Source organism: Eptesicus fuscus, chromosome 9, assembly GCF_027574615.1.
Source record: "Eptesicus fuscus isolate TK198812 chromosome 9, DD_ASM_mEF_20220401, whole genome shotgun sequence".
Classification (NCBI taxonomy): Eukaryota; Metazoa; Chordata; class Mammalia; order Chiroptera; family Vespertilionidae; genus Eptesicus; species Eptesicus fuscus.
In genome coordinates this window covers 66,737,914-66,759,157 of record NC_072481.1, presented here as the reverse complement: position 1 = coordinate 66,759,157, position 21,244 = coordinate 66,737,914, and the positions used below count along the sequence as shown (strand labels likewise).

General features: G+C 40.3%; 1 protein-coding gene across 1 annotated transcript; it reads left to right on the top strand.

The window, feature by feature from the left end:
- The first annotated feature begins 980 nt into the window (after positions 1 to 980).
- LOC103304268 (guanylate-binding protein 7-like) lies at positions 981 to 19,765 on the top strand. Its single transcript, XM_054721327.1, has 10 exons — positions 981 to 1,173; positions 3,190 to 3,317; positions 6,823 to 6,932; positions 7,134 to 7,330; positions 8,787 to 9,032; positions 9,941 to 10,221; positions 16,718 to 16,930; positions 18,144 to 18,246; positions 18,528 to 18,721; positions 19,592 to 19,765. Exons 1-10 carry the CDS (start codon positions 984 to 986, stop codon positions 19,763 to 19,765), a joined length of 1,836 nt encoding a protein of 611 aa, XP_054577302.1. The 5' UTR covers positions 981 to 983.
- The last annotated feature ends 1,479 nt before the right edge of the window (positions 19,766 to 21,244 follow it).

The following is a 21,244-nucleotide window of genomic DNA, read 5'->3' as shown; positions in this document are numbered from 1 at the left end:
CCTCCCCCAGGCCTTCACCACATTATTGTCTGTGTCCACTGGTTATACATATATGCAGACAAGTTTTTTGGTTAATCACTTCCCACTGGCCAACCCCCTCCTTCCCTCTGAGATTCCATAGACTGTTCCATGTTTACATGTTTCTGGATCTATTTTGTTCATCAGTTTCTTATGTTCTTTAAATTCCATGTATGAGTGAGATCATGTGACACTTGTCTTTCTCTGTCTTATTGTGTGCTTTTTAAATATATTTTTATTGATTTCAGAGAGGAAGGCAGAGGGAGAGAGAGAGAAAAATATCAATGATGAGAGAGAATATTGATCGGGTGTTTCTTGCACTCCCCCACTAAGGATTGAGCCCATAACCCGGGCATGTGACCTTGACTGGAATCGAACCCGGAACCCTCGGTCCGCAGGCTAATACTCTATCCACTGAGCCAAACTGGCTAGGGTTGTCCTATTGTATTTTGAGAGGGAGCCACATTCTTCATCTCTTCATCTTCCTTTCACTATCTCCTCTCTTCCAGCCCTCTCCTGCTCTGGGATTCACTAAACTTATCCTCCTCAAGGTCAAAGATCACATTTATTTCTCTTTCTCTGAGAGGCAAAGCTTCCGTGACCACCCTCTATAGAAACTCTATAGAAACTCATCTAATATACATATACAATACATGCTGCTTATTTGCTTTCTGTATTGTCTGTCTCCTCCCACTTGATTTTCTCATTATAATCCTTTTATGCATCACATGGGCAAGGTTGTTTTAAGGTTTATTTATAGATCAATATAATAATGTACATAAGGTCTGTAGCAGGCCTTGACACACTAGGCTAAACACTTATCTTTTAGAAACATACAAAATGTAGGAAACTGATATATACTCTCCAGGAGTGTAAAGCTGATATGCAAATGACCTCTGTAACCATTAGATATGACTTCAGGATCTTGTGTTGTACTGAGTTGTTCCTCTGTGTTAAAGCTCACCATGGCCTCTGAATATACCTTGATGGACCCCATCTGTCTGGTGGAAAATCAGAATAATCAGCTGACAGTAAACCCAACAGCACTGGAGACTCTAGACAAGATCTCTCAACCTGTAGTGGTGGTGGCCATTGCAGGTCTGTATCGGACAGGAAAATCCTACCTGATGAACCGGCTGGCAGGAAAGAACCAGGGTGAGTATTGTTCTGGGGTGGGGGCCATTTGCTTGGAGACAGTGATAACAGAGGCTGATCCTGCCACTCTCGTGGCCATCATTAAAAAAGACCTCATTCCTCCCGGTGAAGAAAACTTTTAAGTTTCATTGCTAGATTTATAACTTCAACCCCATCTGTCCACAAAATGTTGCTCATTTGTTCAGTAATAAAGAGTTCCCTAGCCCTATCAAAAATCCACCCATTAGTCAGCTCAGCTCCAGAAAGTATTCCCTTCCTTCCTCCTACAGCATTTCTGCTCTAAACTCTAGCATACAAACATTGTTCAATAGTTGCTGTTTTTAAAAAGGGATAGGAGGTAAACAAATAGCAGTGTATTCTGTATATCCCATATTTCAATGGGGCTACTATCCAGTTGTTTGCTCCATTTCAAGGCAAAATTTTGATGAATTCTCTCTCTCTCTCTCTCTCTCTCTCTCTCTCTCTCTCTCAGTATGTGAACTCTTCTCTTTGTTTACAACTGTTTTACCTCCCAAAGCTGAGACCAACGACCTCCAATTATACCTTGCCTTTCCTTGCTGGGGTAATGGAAACTTCAGATTACTCTGGGTTAGTTAGAAAACAAACACTATCACATGTAGAAGAATGCAGACCACCTCAGGCTTTATGTCCTGTCTGTGGAACATAATCTGGATGTAGAAGTTGAATGGCTTCAGCCATGCTGAGTCAACCTCCCCTAGGTATTTTATCATGTTCATTTCCATTCTTCATTGAAGGAGACATTGGAAGATGGCAGATGGTCAAATTCCTGGACTGTGGGACAAGATATATAATCAGGGGGTTACTTGGCATATACCTCACACCCTCTCCCACTGTGTGTTTAATTTCTCCCTTTGGAAAGAGGATCTAGAAAATCTCACAGATCCTTTCTCTTTTTCCCTCCATTTTGCCATCACTTGAAGCAGTGTGCAAAGAACTCATGATTTTTTAGAAGAGAAAAATAATTGAGGAAAATACAAGGATAAAGGGGAGGAAAAAATTCCAACAAACGCTGATGTATTATCCAGTTCCTGGCAGGACTCAGATGACCTACTCGGGGGTACTAAAGAGCATTTAATGGGGGGTGATTTACAAGGGCATAAGCACAACACAAAGAACCAATATGGGATGAGGATGCATACAGAGAGTGGCAATAGCAATGGCCAGGTAGACTCTATAACTACTATAGCAGATGAGGCAAGCAAAAGTGGATAACGGAATGTGGCAAAGACCAGAGATATGGCATGGAAGGGGGTATGACCAAAGGTAAAGGTATAGAGGCAATAGGACACCGTGGCTCACTAGGGGGAAAGTGAAGAGAACATATGTCTGACCTCTGGTTTCCTTTTGATGCCTCCCACTGGTTGAACTCCACCAGAACCTGAAGGACAAGGGAGCTCTTCAGTGTCAGAAAGAATATAAAGGTCAAGCCATGGCTGGGGGGCTCAGTTGGTTGGAGCATTGTCCTGTACACCAAAGGGTCACAGGTGTGATTCTGGGTGAGGGCACATAGTAGGTTGCAGGTTCAGTCCCAGGTTGGAGCATGTACAAGAGGCAGCAAATCAATGTTTCCCTCTCTCATGTCAAATTTTATCTATCTATCTATCTATCTATCTATCTATCTATCTATCTATCTTCCTTTCTCTAAAATCAATAAACATGTCCTCGGATGAGGATTAAAAATTATATATATATATATATATATATATATATATATATATATATATATATATATATATAATCAGTAAAGGTTACATTAATTGTGTAATGTGACATAGCTTGAACTACTACTGATAGTATGAGGTAAATTGAGGATACAAAATGTTTCTTGAGAAAATCCTTAATATGTATAAATATTGGATAGGCTGTACTTGTTGAAATGAAAGCAACCTTCCTCCCAGCCTGGCACTCACATTCTGACAAGTTTAACCAGTGTAACCCATGGGCAGCCTGGACTATCTGCTGTTACTCTATCCGCTTTCTCCTCTTCCTTTGCAGGTTTTCCTCTGGGATCCACAGTGCGGTCTGAAACCAAGGGCATTTGGATGTGGTGTGTACCCCACCCCTCGAAACCCAACCACACTCTGGTCCTTCTGGACACTGAGGGCCTGGGCGATGTGGAAAAGGTAAGGCAAAGAGTCTTCTTTGTTCTTGATATTCCACTTACATTTTAATTTGCCACCTCAACTTTCACGATGTATTTCTCTAAGCCACACATTCAATTAGGAACAATGAGGCAAACTTCTAGTTTGTTGAACTTTCTTGGTAAACTCAATACTTTGATTAAGAACAGATCGTTTTATGTTTACACTGGGGCAACAAGTACAGGTTAAATACTTATTGGACAGCTGCATTCAGGGCTTTGTGTTAGGTACTACAGATATGGCAGTGAATAAAGCACAGAACAAGAGCATAGTTGAGGATTAAGTAATATGCAGTGTTATCAGGGATACGAAAATTGGGATCCCAACCCAGTCATTCCCAGAGGAAACTATAATTCATGGGGCCTACTAGTTAAGTTGTAAGAGATTAATGGGGTAGGAGGTAGGACCCATGAAAATGGGTTACAGTGAAATAATTTACTTAAAAATCTCCAGAAAAGCTTCGGCTACTAGGAATATGTATTCTTTAAAGATGAATTTTGCACTGACTTCTCTAAAGACACTAATTAGACCCACAAAAAGCACTATTATGGGATAATATAAGTATTTTGTATTTATAGTGTTACTTGCAATTCAATCTTTTCTCCTTATTTATGTTAGCATGAGTCTAAGTTGAAAGTGGCACTAATGCACCTTTGGCTTCCATTACTGAGAAGGAAAAAAAAAGATGGGGAGGGAGAATTAAATTAGAAAATCTGAATTTAAAAAGCCTCTAGTTCTGTGGATAGTTTCTTTCCCTCAAGGGCTAACAGTCCTGCCCCTCTGGTTTACATAAGCATATTTCTAATTTACTATAATTTTATTGGTGAGCTCACTGATTCGCTCAGTCCTACAACATTGGGGAAGGCTTGATCTAGTCCATCTTCCACGATTGCTTCTGCCATCCAAGTAAAAAGCTACAGTGACCACATTTTAAATGTGTTAGCTTCTGCCATCTGGGGTGATTTTCTTGGTGTGATTTACAAAGTGCTGTCAGTAAAGGAGTGCTTGAGTTGAAGAGGGATCTGATGCAAGGACACATCCTGTGTAACTTAAGCTTTGACCAATAAATACTTTCTTGATCTCTACTTCCCAGTATAGTAAGTACTTGAGTCAGTCATCCATATACTGGGATCTAGGTGAGAAAAACCTTTGATTTAAGCTGGCTGGGTTACTAACCTTGGACTGTAAGAGATGGTTTTGAATGTACAATTTATAATATACAAATCTAACTTTTAAAACAGTTTTTGAACTAGTCACTTGTAGTTGTAGCTCAATACCCATGTTTTTTTGTTTGTTTGTTTGTTTTTTTAAGGAAGTAGTAGACCTAAGGAAATCCAAATCTGATGTATTCCTACAGCGTTAGAAGAGGGTGCAAGGGCACTCTTTAACACCAAGGTCTTTTGATAAATGATGTTTTATCCCACTTCTTCAAGAACTATAGTCTTCAATTGTGCATTCCAATTGTCTACATACTAAATGCTGAATAGTTTTTAAATGGGCTCTTCACTGACATATTTCTTACAGCCTTCTATGTTCCAGGTTTGCTTATAAATGAGAGCCCTCTTTTGTATTATATAATAGCAATATTTTCCATGTTATTTTCCCAAAGAAATCCAATGAAACTGGAAAATATTCAGTAGGTAGAAGAAAAAAAAAATGACAAAAGCTTTTACTTAAATGTTTTAATCACATTTAACATTGACATCACTTTGAAGAAACGTAAAATTTGTTTTTTTACCTGAATGATGAAGATTTGTGGTTTTTAAAATTTAGATAATATTTAAAACTTAGAGGCCTGGTGCATGAAATTCATGCACTCAGGGGTGGAGGGTTCTTCAACCTGGCCTGCACCCTCTCGAAGTCCAGGACCTTTGGGGGATGTCCAACTGACAGCTTAGGCCCATAAGTGAGCCTAAGCTGGCTGTCAGGCATCCTTAGTGCTGCTGTGGAGGCAGGAGAGGCTCCCACCACCACTGCTGAGCTTGCCAGCAGTGAGCCCAGCTTCAGGCTGAGCATCACTCCCCCTGTTGGAGTGCACTGACCAACAGGGGGTCGTTTCACTGTTCGGTTGAGACTTTTATTATATAGGATGGCATTATGATAATTCTGTACATGAACTTGTACTTTTAACAACAGATCTGGATTGTTATCCTTGGCTTACTGTGTAATGAGTATTGTGTGGTTCACCTATGACTTTGAATAACTAGGGATTCCCTTAAGTTAGCATTTTATTTGGATAAAAATAATTAGCCAGTCTCTGTTTTTCTTCCAATGCTTAATTAGAAGTGAAAGGTAGAGGCCCTCCAGAGTCAGCAGTTCATTTAAAAGTCCCTTTCTTAAAGGATGTCTCATGCTCTCAGGGTTTTTTCATGGATTTATTTTTTAAGTACCTTCTCAGTCACTTGAGGTGAAATGCTTGGAGTAGCTTTTCCACATTGGAGTTCCTCAAACTTAAAGTTTTTACTAGTTCTTAGTGTTTGGGACACTTAAGACTGTTGCCGAGTGGGTGCAATTCATACATCACAGGCGGAGAAGGCTTCATGGTTTCCGACTGAAACACAAATCGGCTTCTATAGCTTAAGATTTCATTTCCCACCATTATTCCATTTGTCTTAAATCACTTATTAAACTGGGCTCTCTTCAGGTTTTATTTTAGTTGTTGTTTATGTGTTGAAAAACATAATCCTGTAATTTGACTTGAGCCATAATACACAATTTAATATTAGCTCATCTTATAGCTTTCAAGCTTGTTTTGTGAAAACAAACAAACAAACAAAAACAAAAAAAAACAGACTAAGACCTAAGTAAGTCTAGATTTAGCCAATTTAGGTGTAATTTGTATGTTAGTGATGGATTATATTGTAAGATGAGAGATAAATTGGGAAAATGTGCCTGTTGAGGGAAAGATCAGTGCATTTATACACTTAAACTTTGCATTACAGTGTTCACATCTTAGAATACAGGCATCATTTATAGTTTGGCTTTGATAATGTTTCTTTCACTAAGTTTATAGTAAGTATAATTTTAAAAAATACCTCTTTAACAGTTCCATTTTACTTTTACATCTTTAAAGTCAAGTTTGATAAAAATGGTAGTTTTTTTACCCTGGCTGATGTAACTCAGTGGTTAGAGCATTGGCCTGCACACTGAAGTGTCGAGGTTTCAGTTTCCTGTCAAGGGCATGTACTTGGGTTGCAAGTTCAATCCCAGCCCTGATCCAGGTGGGAGCAGGTGGCAACCAATAGATGTGTCTCTCTCACATCTATGTCTCTCACTCTCTCTCCCTCTCTCTCTCTTTCCCTCCCTCCATTTCACTCATTCCACTCTTTCTAAAAAATCAATGGGGAAAATATCCTCAAGTGAGCATTAGCCAAAAAAAAAAAAAAAGTACTTTTTAGATTTTTAGTTTTCATTTTAACTTTTAAAAATCAAATCAAACAAACAAAAACAATAGACACCTAAGTCCCCTGCTTAATGCACTTTCTAGGGTGACCCTAAGAATGACTTGTGGATCTTTGCCCTGGCCGTGCTTCTGAGCAGCATGTTTGTCTACAACAGCATGGGCAGCATCAACCACCAGGCCCTGGAGCAGCTGCAGTATCCTTCCGGGAACCAGACCTCCATGTGCCATGGGAATGTAACTGAGACAATTTTTGACGTTGTTGTTTCCTCATGTCAATAATCATGGTTGAAGGGAAAAGAACACAGGGTGAATAGGAATGTTAATAAAAATTGTTTCTGGGTGAGATCTGGAAATTTTGGTGGGGAGCATTTCTCATTCCTTAACTAAGATCCCAGCTATGTGACTGAACTAACAAAGCTAATCAGGACAAAGTCCTCTCCCAGCTCTGGTGAAGTAGATGACTCAGCCGAGTTTGCAAGTTTCTTTCCAGACTTTGTTTGGGTTGTACGGGATTTCACGCTGGACTTGAAGTTAGATGGACGCACCATCACTGAAGATGAGTACCTGGAGAATGCCTTGAAGTTGGTTCCAGGTATCAGAGGATGGTCTGAGTGGCGGAGGTTTCAGTGGGAGGTGTGATTAACTGAGCCCTGTTTCTCAGCACTTAAGGTCAATCTTTATTTTTTATTGAATTGAGGCCTGTGCTACTGGTGATATGTGTATGACAGGTGGGTATGGTTTTAGTTGTTATTATTACTGAAAAAAACTCAAGTGACCAGAATTTAAGTTGACTGAGAAAATGTAGAATCCATTGTTGGACAAATGATTTTAGAAAAACTGACACCATGAAAATTAACTTACAGGATTATAACAAGTGCTACAATTTTTTAAGGCCAAATATTTGTGTTACTTATTAAGTTCAGAGCTCATCTACTAGTATTTCTATTTAGCAAAAAATGCTCATTAGTATGGAAGATGATAAACACAGAATCACAAACATATCAAATGACTTTATTTTTGAAATACATTTCGTGTTGTCTATTTTAATAGCTTGCATGGTTACATTCTTCATATAAAGGATATTTATATGAATGTTTCCCAAAAAAAGAATCATTGACATATCCTTTCTACAAGACTGTCAAATCCTTTATTATTTGTTTTTGATAACATCACTCTCTTCGTTCTATAGCCTCATACAATATTTTGAAATATTAAATTCCTAACACTGAGTACATTTAGCAAAGAGAATAATAGGTAGTACCTAAGAACATATTCATTTTTGCTTATTTAATAATTTATTTATTCATTCAAGCATCATTTATTAAACAGCTGATATATGCCTAGAATCACACTGTGTGACATTGTCACATTCAATATAAACTGATACAGAAAACAGATGAGGTCTCCAAATGGCATTAAGTTAACATTACTTTTTGATGATGTCTGCTAAAAAAAAAAAAATCCATGAATGTATTTATATTGCTTGTATATTTTAACTCTGATTTTTAGGAGTTTGTCTTTACTGTTCAGAGTATTGTTTGTCCTTCACATGAAACTTTTCCCAGGAGTATCATAAATATCCTTATTTCTACCAGAAAAAAATCACTCTTACTTGAGCCCACATTTTATTTCTGACATGAGGTCCATAATATCAAAAGTATTTCTGACCATTTTCGAGATTAATCTAGCATTCAAAAATAATAAACAGTTAAACCATTGGACACCATGGAAGGGCTAAGGAAAATAATCATAAATTTCTTCACTTGGGATAGATGCCCGCCTCCTGTCTTCTCCAGAAGTACTTTCTATGCTCCTGGCTCTGGAAATAAAAAAAAAAATAAATAAATAAATAAATAAATAAATAAATATTACAATTTCTATGCTTTGGTAGATTATTAGCATTAAATAAAAGGAGATTAAATGATTAAATAAAAGAAGACTTACAGGAACCAGTGTTACAGTGATGCAAAAATCCCTGGAAATGAATGTTTTCAACCTCCTTGACTAAAGACTGCCTCATCAGTGATTACTTTTTTTCTTTTCTATAGGCGAGGATCCCCAAATCCAGAAATCCAACATGCCTAGAGAGTATATCAGGAAGTTCTTTCCAAGGCGGAAGTGTTTTGTCTTTGAGCACCCTACAAATGACAAAAAAGTATTACACTATATGGAGGAGATGTCAGAAAACCAACTAGAATGGAATTTTCAGGAGCAATCCAAAAATTTCTGTCAATATATCCTTACACATGCAAATACCAAGACTCTAAGAGAAGAAATCATTGTCACTGGAATTGGTGAGTCTTCATTGTTACAGCAAGTTTCTCTGCAGTTCACTGTGTGTGATTGCACTTGAATTTGTTGGTAATTTTGTTTCCTTCCCTATGTGATGTGGAAACCCAGACATTCATGCCACACATAGACATGCAAGTTTTTCATTAAAGTTTCCCTATATGAGGTATTAGTGAAGCCTACTGTATCTCATGAAATTAATACACTAATGACATAATCACAAGCTGCTGTTAAGGAGGGGAATCTGCATGATGATGATAAGACCAATGAGATGGGCGTGTCTTGTTGAGGATACACAAGATATTTTGAGAATTTACACCAGTTAGAAAAAATATATAGCAGAACATAAGCTTTTGAAACCTTATTAGCGTTTGAGAAGAAATTTTAACTATAGACTTATGTGCAGGGAGAGATTCACGGATATGCCAACTGGGTAGACACACAGTGCCCTATGCTGAGTTGGGCCCAGGTTTGGTTTAATGATTGTGTCACTGTCCTAAAATTCTTGATTTTTTTTAAAGTGACCCCCACATTCAGTTGAGATAGTGCCCACGAATTACCTACTTTACTTACCTATAAGCTAAACTCATTTTATAACTTCAATGGGAAATTATTCTAGGAAATTCTTGAATGTGTTGGATGAGATTATTATTTTCATACTAGAATGTGATGAATCCATAAATTAAAAAAAGAATGAATAGAATAGACAGTAATGTCATTATTAGAAAAAAACACATAAAAGTAAAAGGAGGAGGCAATAAGAATGAAGACAAGGAGGAATATGGGGAGAAGAAAAAGAAAACAGAACACTTCATTTCAGTAAAATTGTTGCAATTTTTAGAATGCTGATCTTGAATACTTGTAAAACAGTGAGAAATTCCTTTTAATTTCCTAAATATAATGTGTCATTCAGGGCTAGGGACTCTGGCAAAAGCCTATGTGGATGCCATCAACAGTGGAGCAGTGCCTTGTTTGGAGAACGCAGTGACAACTCTGGCTGAGCAAGAGAACTCAGTGGCTGTGCAGAAGGCAGCCGACCACTACAGCGAGCAGATGGCCCAGAGAGTGAGCTTCCCCACAGACATGCTGCAGGAGTTGCTGGACCTGCACACAGCCTGTGAGAGGGAAGCCATTGCAATCTTCATGGAGAACTCCTTCAAGGATGACAGCCAGGTGTTCCAGAAGAAGCTTATGGTAAGACTAGAGGCCCGGTGCATGAAATTCATGCATGGGGGACTGTGTCCCTCAACCCAACCTGCACCCTCTCCAATCTGGGACCCCTCGAGGGATGTCCCACTGTCCGTTTAGGACTAAACAGGCAGTCGGACATCACTCTCACAATCCAGGACTGCTGGCTTCTAAGAGCTCACCTGCCTGCCTTCCTGATTGCCCCTAACCGCTTCTGCCTGCCAGCCTGACCACCCCATAACCATTCTCCTGCCAGCCTGATTGATGCCTAACTGCTCCCCTGCCAGCCTGTTTGCCCCTAACTGCTCTCTCCTTCAGGTCTGGTCACCCCTAACTGCCCTCCCCTGCAGGCGTGGTCACCCTTAACTGCCCTCACCTGCAGGCCTGGTCCCCCACACTGCTCTCCCCTGCAGGCCTGGGTCCCCCCAAACTGCAGGCCTGGTAACCCCCAATTTCCCTCCTTTGCCAGCCTGGTCACCCCTAACTGCCCTCCCCTGCAGGCTTGATCATCCCCAACTGCCCTCCCTTGCAGTTGGTCCCTCCCAAATGCCCGCCCCTGCTGGCCTGATCACCCACAACTGCCCTCCCTTGCAGGCCTGCTCCCTCCCAATTGCCCTCCCCTGTTGGCCATCTTGTGGTGGCCATCTTGTTCCCACATGGGGGCAGCCATCTTTGACCACATGGGGCAGTCATCTTGTGTGTTGGAGTGATGGTCAATTTGCATATTACTCTTTTATTAGATAGGATATCTTAGCTTACATCCTTCCTGAAAACTGCCCTTTTATAATGATTCCTAGACTCCCTTTTTGTGACTACCCAGTTTACATGTTTCTAACTGTGGAATGAGCCTGGATTGTTCTGAGTGACTGGCCTCTATAGAATACTGTACATGCTTTTTCTAAAAGATTATTTTTTATGTTCTATTGTTGCAAAACAAAAGATAATGTACTTAGCAGAGTACAAAAACACACAGTTCTTCGGGTCAGATTCCAGAACAAGATATGGGTGCCCTGCTCAGTGTACCACATGCTGAAAGCAAGGTTCAAATGGGTTTATATGATCAAATGAAGGTTCTGGGAAATCCCCTCCACCTTCAAGCCAGCAATGATTCATCATATCTTTTTGTATTGTTTCTAATTTCTGTGACTACCTACTCTGCCATCAACTGGAGAAATCTTTTAAAGGGCTCATGTAGTTAAGTAATGCCCACCTGAAAATTTCTATCTTAAAGTCAAGCTGGGCTGTATGACATAATCTAATCATATGATTAATACTCATCACACCCATGGATCCAAGAACTATGTAGGCAGTGCACACCTGGGAAGAGAACTCTAAGAAGACATCAAAATTCTACTCACTATCAGCATCTTCACTGAAAGTTTGTCTTTGAGTGTTCCTTTGACTATTTTACAGGTTACAAAAATCTCTCAGTTCATATAGAATAAAACCAACTTCATTAAAATGTTGAAGTACAGCAAATATATTTTGTTTCTATATTTTTGCACAATCAAACCCTCATAGAAAAAAAATATGAGCAGTTTAAAACTCTGTTCAGAGATCGCTGAACTCATTAGTGGGCAATTGATTTGCTATGCATATATTTTATCCATAGCAATCCAAGTTTGTAGAAGAAAGTCATATGAAGTCTCTATTGCTCATTGTTGGTCAACCCTACTACCGATAAAGGAACCATGCATAAAACTGGGTTGTGCATTTGAACAATGCTAGGGAGTAAATCCTACAACTTCTCATCCAAAGAAAAATAAATGTTTATAACTATACTAGTGGCCCAGTGCATGAATTTGTGCACATTGAAAGAAAATAATTAGAAGAAACATATCACTATTCGCCCTGTCTCCATAATAGATGTGTCAACCAAATTCATGATCGACAATGACAGAGCGAAACATATACATGCGATTGATTGGCACCAGTGAGTGCTTTATGTATATTATGCATGCGTAAGTCAACTTAGCCTTTTATATATAGAGAATGAACTTGCTTAATTAGACCTGCTTTCTGATGTAGCTAAATTTTTTCCAGCCCAGTGAAGCACCCCAACTTCTCTTTCAGTAATTGTCAGCAACACAGCAGTAAATATCAACATGAAGCAGATTATTGTTGTAGATTTTGCAAAGGGTAAATGAAATACTTAACTGCAGCAGTGTTTGACTATATTCTGCGCAGTGAGAAAACCTGAAGTCATTTTCAAGGTCCACCATTTCTTACTTCTTTTCAGATGGGTCGAGTTTCTAAGCTTTCTAAATCTCTGTTTTCTGGCTAATGAAAAGAAAATAGGATTCCACCGAGTCTCCTATCTACCTACTCCAGGATTTCTGGGATGATCAAATGAAGTTAAGCATGGGAAAACACTTCACAGACATTTGGTTAAAGTGTAAAATGTTTCCACCTGGCTATAAAGCCTGGGCTGAAGAAACTCCAAGGAGGCTAGTCGTTGCTAGGGAGAGGAAGCCGGGCATTGCTAGGTGATGTCATTACCCAGATGGACAGTTAGCATATTGGCCTTTTTTATATATATAGATAAAGTGAGGGATGTTAATGACTTATTGTGGTGATCACTTCACAATGTATACAAATAATGATTCACAAAGTTATATACCTGAAACTATTATAATGTCATGTGTCAATAATATATCAACTTGGGGGGAAGGCACCATGTCTACAGACCTCATAATTTCACAGGGGTTGAGCCTGAGCCAAAGTGAATAAGGGACTTTCCATATGATGCCTGGTCATTCCAATTCCCAGTCCGCCCTGATGCCATCACACTGCTTTTTTTATTTATTTATTTTTAATTTTTTTAATTTTTTCAATTACAGTTGACATACAATATTATATTAGCTTCAGATATACAATATAGTGATTAGAAATTTATATAACTGAAAGAGTTATCACCCCAATAAGTCTAGTACCCTTCTAGCACCAGACAAAGTTATTACAGTATTATTGGCTTTATCCCCTATACTATACTTTAAACCCCAGTGACTGTTTTTATAACTGATAATTTGTACTTCATAATCCCTTTTCCTGTTTCCCTCATCATCCCAAATTGCTTCCCATTTGGCAATCATCAACTTGTTCTCTATATTTATAAGTTTGTTTCCATTTCCTTTGTTTTTTAGATTCCACATAAAGTGAAATCATATAGTATTTGTCTTTCTCTGTCTGCCTTCTTTCATTTAGTATAATACCTTCTCAGTCCATCCATGTTGTCACAAATGGCAACATTTCATTCCTTTATATGGCTGAATAATATTCATTGTATATATGTACCATTTCTTTGCCAATTACCTATTGATGGACACTTAAGTTGCTTTCATATCTAGGCTATTGTAAATAATTGTGCAATAATGTAGAAGTGCATATACCTTTTCAAATTAGTGTTCTGGATTTCTTCAGATAAATATCCAGCAGTGGAATTGCTGGGTCATACAGTAGTTCTATTTTCAATTGTTTGATGAGTCTTCTCACTGTTTTCCATGGTGGCTGCACCAACTTAAAATCCCACCAACAGTGAATGATGGTTCCCTTTTCTCCACATCCCTGCCAACACTTGTGGTTTGTTGATTCATTGATGATAGCCATTCTGACAGGTATGAAGTGATATCTCATTGTGGTTCTAATTTGCATTTCCCTGATGACTAGTGATATTGAGCATCTTTTTATGTCTTTTGGCCCTCTGTATGTCTTCTTTGGAAAAGTGTCTATTCAGGTCCCCTTTCAATATATTAATTGTGTGTGTGTGTGTGTGTGTGTGTGTGTGAAATTGTATGTTCCTTAAAAATTTTGAATAATGATCCCTTATCAGATTTATCATATGTTATTGGCGAATATCTTCTCCTGTTCACTGGAGTATTTTTTTGTTTTTGTTTTTGTAGATGTTTTCAAACAATTTAGTTTGATGCAGACACATTTCTTTTTGTTTGTTTGTTTGTTTTCCTTGCTTAAAGAGACTTACGCAAATATATATATATATATATATATATATATATATATATATATATGACTAAGAGTGATGTCAAAGACTTTACTGACTATGATTTCTTTTAGGTTTCATGTCTTACATTTCAGTCTGTAATCCATTTTGTGTTTATTTTTTTTATATGGATCTGTTCAGTTTACCCAACACTATTTACTGAAGAGACTGTCTTTACCCCATTGCATATTCTTGCTTCCTTTGTCAGACATTAATTGACCATATAGGGGGAGGTTTATATCTGGTATCTCTATTCTCTTCCATTGACCTTATGTGTCTGTTTTTATGCATGTACCATGCTGTTTGGGTTACTATAACTTACTGTATATGTATCAAGTAGCATGATACTTCCCATTTTGTTCTTCTTTCTCAAGATTGCTTTGCTTATTCAGGTCACTGCTTATACCAGACTTGGAGTTGCTTAGCAAGAGCAAGGGCATGCCAAGGCCAACCACTGCTTTGTGGGTGTTTCTAGGCCTTTCAAAGATTTTAAGACAGTGTTGGTGTGAGCTAAGACAGGCTGCTTATGTGGAAAACCTACTGGAAGCAATTGGACCAGGTAAAAACTGGTTGGAGTAGTGTCTCAAGGAATTTCCAATGTAATCCTATTTAATAAAGAGGGAATATGCTAACTGACCTTCACTCCATCACAAAGATGGCTGCACCCAAAGCTGAGGCCAAGTTCCCATAAGGAGCCTTAATGAGCAATCAGCAGGGATCTGAGGCTATGCCCTCCCCTGCCCCCGTGGGGCTTGACAGGGGACCTCATGCCATGTCCCCCACGGGGCAGGGCTTGACAGGAAATCTCAGGCCATGCACCCCACCTAACAGGGCTTGACAGGGGACCTCAGGCCAAGACCCCACCCAGCAGGGCTTGACAGGGGACCTCAAGGTGCACTTCCTGTCCTGGTGCTGGGCTAGGGGACCTCAGGCTGCTCCCCCCGCCCCAGCACCAGGCCGGGGGACCTCAGGCAGCGCCACCCACCCAGCAGGGCTTGACAGGGGGACCTCAGGCCATGCCCCCCACCCAAGCACTGGGCCAGGGGACCTGAGGCTGTACCCTGCTTCCTGGCTGGGATTGACAGGGGACCTCAGGCCATGCTCCCCACCCAGCGGGGCTTGACAGGAGACCTGAGGCTATGCCCCCTGCTGGTGGGGCTTGCCCAGCAGGGACTGGCAGGGTCTGGATCTATCCCAATGTGGGGGGCCAGCTGTGTCTGGGTCTCACGCGATTTTGAGGTGCATGTGGGTGAGTGGGGACTTGACTCTGGGTCCTGTGGTGACCCAGACTCTGACAGGAGGAAGGTTTTCACATATATTTTACTAATTTTTTTTCATCTCTGACACGTCTATTATAGAGAAAGGGCAAACAACAATATTAAATTATTTCCTCTAATTAATCCCCTTTTAATCCCCTTTTAATTTCATGCACCGGGTCACTAGTCTATATAAATAAAAGCCCAGTGACCAAACTGTGAAATGGTCAGAACTACCGGAATGACTGGTCGCTATGAGTTCCACTGTGGCGGCCAGCTGGCCTGATCCAGGACCTGATCGGCATCCCCCAACTGCCTGCAGCCCCTCTCTCCAACCGGCCCTGCCCCTGATCTGGACCCCCCACCCTGATTGGGGCTGGGCCAGTGGCCCCACCTTGATTGGATCCTCCCACCCTGATCAGTGGTGGGGCCAGCTGGCCAATCGCCTGCTGCCTTTTCCCTGAGCTAGTCAAACTCCTGGGGTCCCTGATAGGCCTTACAGAGGAACCCCACCCATGCATGAATTCATGCACCAGACCTCTAGTATAAATTATGTTAGCCATGTTATTGGAGAGCTCAAATTTGGTGCCCACTTGTGTTTTCCAGCTGGGTGGGGAGAGTGCTTATCAAAGGAGCAATGGGCACCGGCCCCCACTTCTCCCCAGAGAGAGCCACCCTGACCTCTGCCCCTGCACCCTAGCCCTGACACTGGTCAATTTCATTCTTCCCTGTATGCTGCCCTGGAAAGACTAGGGCAAGTGAGTTTGTGAGCAAGTTGAGTCCTGAGACTCCCAAAGCCCTCCTCATTCATTCACAATCTCTCCAGGTTTTCACAGACAGACATTGTGGGAATTCCTCTTTCTGGTACTGTTCCTTGAAGTGGGAAACCGAGTGTGGGCTGGGACCCATCATTCCACTGGAGGGCACTCAGTTATCCCTGCTGAACTATCCCTCCCAATTCTTAATTGCGACACATAAGTGTGAGACCTGTGCCTCCTACCAGTCTTATGGTGGCATCTTCTTTATACTTTCCGTTATAGAACTTCTTTTCAGCTAGGCTACAGATGTTCTTGATGGTTGTTCTATAATTTAGTTGTAAATTTAATGTGGTCCTGGAGGAGATGAGCACAGCAGTTACCTGCTTCACCATCTTGACCGCAAGTAAGACAGCTTCTTACACGAGGACCACAGTTGGACCTTCCCTACTAACAGCTTCTTTCCTTTGGGTTTCTCCACATTTCCCTGACAGGAAACCATAACCATGAAGAAGGAGTATTTCTTGCTGCAGAATGAAGAGGCATCTGGCAAATATTGCCAGGCTCAGCTTAAGCAGCTTTCAGAGCCCTTGATGGAAAGTATTTCAAGAGGAACTTTCTTTGTGCCTGATGGATACAAGCTCTACTTAGAAGCAATGGACAAGCTGGAACAGTCCTATAACATGGTGCCCAGGAAAGGAGTGAAGGTGAGATATAAAAAGAGGGGAGAATGTAGGGTACTGGGGTTAGAGGGTCTTTGTGGATGCTTTTTTAAAATCTAAGACCACACCACACCATATATGGAGAAAAAGCAAAGCATGGCAAGACCTACATTTTTGTTTTTTATATCCAAGTAAGTTAGACACTTTTACATAAACCAGAAATATTTCTTCCTAAATATGGGATTTATTATCATCCAAAATCTAGATGAAATAGAACATTTGTTTTATTTAACAAACAGTGTAATAGTTTTGTGCTAAGTATAGGAGATATATAATTAAAGAAACAACATTCTCAAAAATCTTATGACCTTACTGAAAAGGGACATATAAATAGTCAATAGGATCTGATGGGATATGGTCATCATATTAGTATACACTGATAGTGATGCTGATGAAGATGATGATAATGATGGTGACGCCTAACATATATTGAGCACTCACTTTCTATTACACGTATCATTTTAGGTGCTGTGTTTGAATTATCAATTTATTAGAATAATATCATCCCCGTTATACACTTGAGAAATGAGATGCACCGAGAAGCTAATAAGTTTCCTAAGAGCAGACAGACAGCAAGTGGTAGAGCTGGTAGGGAAGGTCTGTGTACCTGGAAGCCATTCAAATCTCAGAAGGAAGTTTAGCAAAGCTTCCTGGAAGAGGAGGGAGAAGCTACAAGTTGAAGTGTCAATACATGCTACCTGAGTAAAGAAAGTGTAGATGAGCATCCAGTCAGAAGAAAAAGAAAGTGCACTTATTGCAAACAATGCAGGATGAGTGTAGAACTGTACATAAGCCTGGATGTCTGGAACCTGGGGTGGCTGGTGGCTGGCATATTAGGATAGGAAGCTGGAGAGATAGGAAAGAGGTTGCTATTGAGGGTTTTATTCTAACTAAAGAGGTTTGAATTTTTTAATGAATTTTTTTTTTTTAAGAGAGAGAGAGAGAGAGAGAGAGAGAGACATCAGTTGGTTGCCTCCCACACATGCATGGACTGGGGATAGAACCCACAACCTGGGTATGTGTCCTGAGTGGAAATCGATCCCACAACCATTTGGTGTAAGAGTCAAAGCTCCAAACAACTGAGCCACATGGGCCAGGCTGGGGTTTTTATTGTGACTGTGGAAGGAAGGCAACCACTGTGAGATCCTAAGAATGATGAAGAATTTACAGAGTCAATTCCTCCTTTTTTTTTTTTCAGGCACATGAGGTCCTCCAGAGCTTTGTACAGTCACAGGCTGCAACAAAGGAATCCATCCTGCAGGCAGACAAAGCCCTCACTGCTGAGGAGAAGGCTCTAGCAGGTACAGTTCAGGGCTCTGATCACAGATGTGAGGGGAGGTTCCTGCAGTGCCCTGCAACAGGTGTGAGAGCAAAACCCTCCTGAAACAAGGCGCTTCCAGTTCTGTTAAACAAGTCAACTAAACTGAAACTAACCAGGGGAATTCTGGTAGCTTAATCGGCCAATTAATGCCTTTCCATCACATTCTCCTTACCATTTTAAAGTCCCTTTAGTCTCTGAGGTCAGGAGGGTACGGCTGAGCATAAATTATTTTCTTTCCTCTGTAAAACTCTTGGGGAACAGCTGAGCATGCCAAGAATCAGGAAGCGGAGAAGGAACAGGAGCTGCTAAGACAGAAGCAGAAGGAACAGCAGGAAAAAATGGATGCTCAAGACAAAAGCTTCCAGGAACACCTAGTCCAACTGAAGGAGAAGATTAGGAGACAAAGCGAAAGCCGCCTGAGGGAGCAGGAAAGAATGCTGGAGCACAAGCAGAAGGTAAGTCCAGGTGGGGTCTGGGCAGTGGATAGAGGACAATCAATCACCTGGGTCCTTGTGAAGGGGAGGACAAAACACTTAACTGAAGTCATAAACCCTGAAGAAAACCCAAAGGCATGTGAGTCAGTGAAATGCCAAATTAATTGGGTCATTCTAAAGCCGTAAGTCTATGATTCAGCATCTTCTGTGGCATTAGAGTCTGCAGGGTACAAATGACATGTCGCAGACTCCTGAACTGGCTCATTGTGCCCCCAAGTGAATAGGACCTTAGTCCTGTAGTCCTAGTCCTTAGGATGTTTGCTACAACCATCAAAGAGACTTCAAGTAGATCCATCTGGTGGAAGATGTCAGATTGTGCCTGATATGCTATACAGGATGCAGAAAGCTCTAATGTTGGCTGCATTTGTTGCCAGATCTGCCTGATTTATTCTGTGCACCCAGAGTAAAATGCGTGCTCTGTCCCAATCTGGAGTTTTATAACCAGTGTTCTATAGAGTCAGAAATTCCCATTATATGTTACATGTGTAGTCATCGTACTTCAATGGAATTGAGAAATAATTTGAATTGAACCGCCTCCAAACTTCCCAAAGAGCATCCTCAGGGCTGGAACAGTTTCTAAGCATAGTTATCAGGCCTGACCCAACCCAGCTCCTCCTTATCCCCAGTGAAATCACACTGAGGGATCTTAGAAAGGCATAAAGCATGGATACTCCCACTATGAGGTCCAAATATTTGGAAATTTTTGGACAAATGTATTAAAGAGCATCTAAGTTAGTAGAAAAATAGAACATGTGCTTAGCTGTTGCAGTTGTTAAATACCAAGTGCTGCTAATTGGAATTTTCAAAATGGAATTCTCTCCTCTCCTACAGATTCAAGAAGAACTACTTATTGAGGGATTTGAAAACGAGTCTGAGAAGATGAGGAAAGAGATAAATCTACTAAAAGAAGAGATTCAAGAAACTGAAAACATCTGGCCTTCAATCTTTGTAGAGCTCTTTTATATGGCAGCCAGCGTACTACTCGAGCACTCCCTGGTCCAATGAAGAAAACTGGCCAGTTTTCTTTTTTAGAAAGGCTAAGAATGTTTAGGAAAGATATTATAAAGGGCTCCTTATGTTATAGTAGCATAACATTGTGGCTCATTTTATTAGTATGTGTACCATGGTAGTTTTGCCCAAGAAAAGTTTAAAAATAAAGAGTGATTACCAAATAAATACCAGAATTTCATGTACAAAACAAAACGAAAAAACAAGCTCACTTTTGATTGAATTAAGTAATTTAAAGAAATGAAAAACAAGGTAGAAGATGATTTATTCATAGTAAATGTTTAAGAAAGGCAGAAAGACAAATGGTATGATGAGGAAAATATTGGCAATCTGTATTATTATTATTTCTTTTATTTTGTCAGCTATAATGATCCTTATGAATGTGGGAGCAAAGAGCAACAAATACATTTTTTAAATGGGCAAAAGTATAAGAGATAAAACATTTAACTTTACTGATTATAAAGATATGCAAAGTAAAAGTAGAAGGCAGTTATGTCATCTGTCAGAAGGACGTTTTGATAGGACATTAGGTAGGCAAAGGTTTCAGGAACCTGACAGTCTCTCCTGTTTGCTAGGGACAATGCAAACTGTTGCAAATACACATCAGAATTTTAAATGCTCAACAGAAAGAGTCTAATTATTACGGCAAGAAACAGAAGTTGCAAGATGTGCATCTTTGTTGTCCTTTGGGCCTCTCAGTAGGTCCTGGGATTTCTCCCTAATTTATGTTCAGATATAATGTCTACTAGGATGTCGATTGGAATCATCTCCAAGTTCCTGCCTCACATTTATAAAGGTGGTAAATTAGAAGGAAAAATTTTTTTCAGGGTCAGCTCAACATTTTAAGAATTCTGTTCAGTGGTGTAGGGCTTAAGACCTTTGTGGTTAGAGTGAACTGCTTGTAATTCCACACGCTGTGTGTAGTCTATTGACTCTGGACCATTGCACACAGGACACAGACTTCTTAAACTAGGCTGCTCACCCTGTTCCCTTTATTTGCCAGCTTCTGTTCCTCCCCACCCACTGCTATTTCCTGGTTTCCTGAGATTGCATCAGGTTTCTTCCTTCGGCTAAATGTGCTGTGATTTCCCAGCTACCACACTTTTATATAATTGCAAAATTAAAATGATCTGTTTACAACTGTCTCTCTTACTACCTCGTGATCTCATCTACTTGATGATCTTCTTCATTGTATATTTGGCTCCTACCACATACACACCAGGTGTTCAAAAAATAGGGGTGATTCTATGAGCTGCCATCCAACAGGGCCCCAACTAGCATTTTCTTACTATATTAACTGCTCTCTAGGTTCTCAAAATAAAGGATACAGCTTTAGGAACTAGTGAAGTATGGACTTAATGCTGCAGAAAGGATATGCACACCCGTCTGAACCTGCTGCCCTGCTCTCTCTGAAGGACGGGACCCTCCATGTGCTCTGGGTTCTTCAAGCTTCTCTCCCATGACAATTACCCAGCA

Bases quoted from the DNA above. Each gene is read 5' to 3' on its own strand.
- LOC103304268 (XM_054721327.1), top strand. From the start codon at position 984: ATGGCCTCTGAATATACCTTGATGGACCCCATCTGTCTGGTGGAAAAT. The intron at 1,174-3,189 runs GTGAGTATTGTT...CTTCCTTTGCAG, and splicing joins GCTGGCAGGAAAGAACCAGG to GTTTTCCTCTGGGATCCACA. The intron at 10,222-16,717 runs GTAAGACTAGAG...TTTCCCTGACAG, and splicing joins TGTTCCAGAAGAAGCTTATG to GAAACCATAACCATGAAGAA.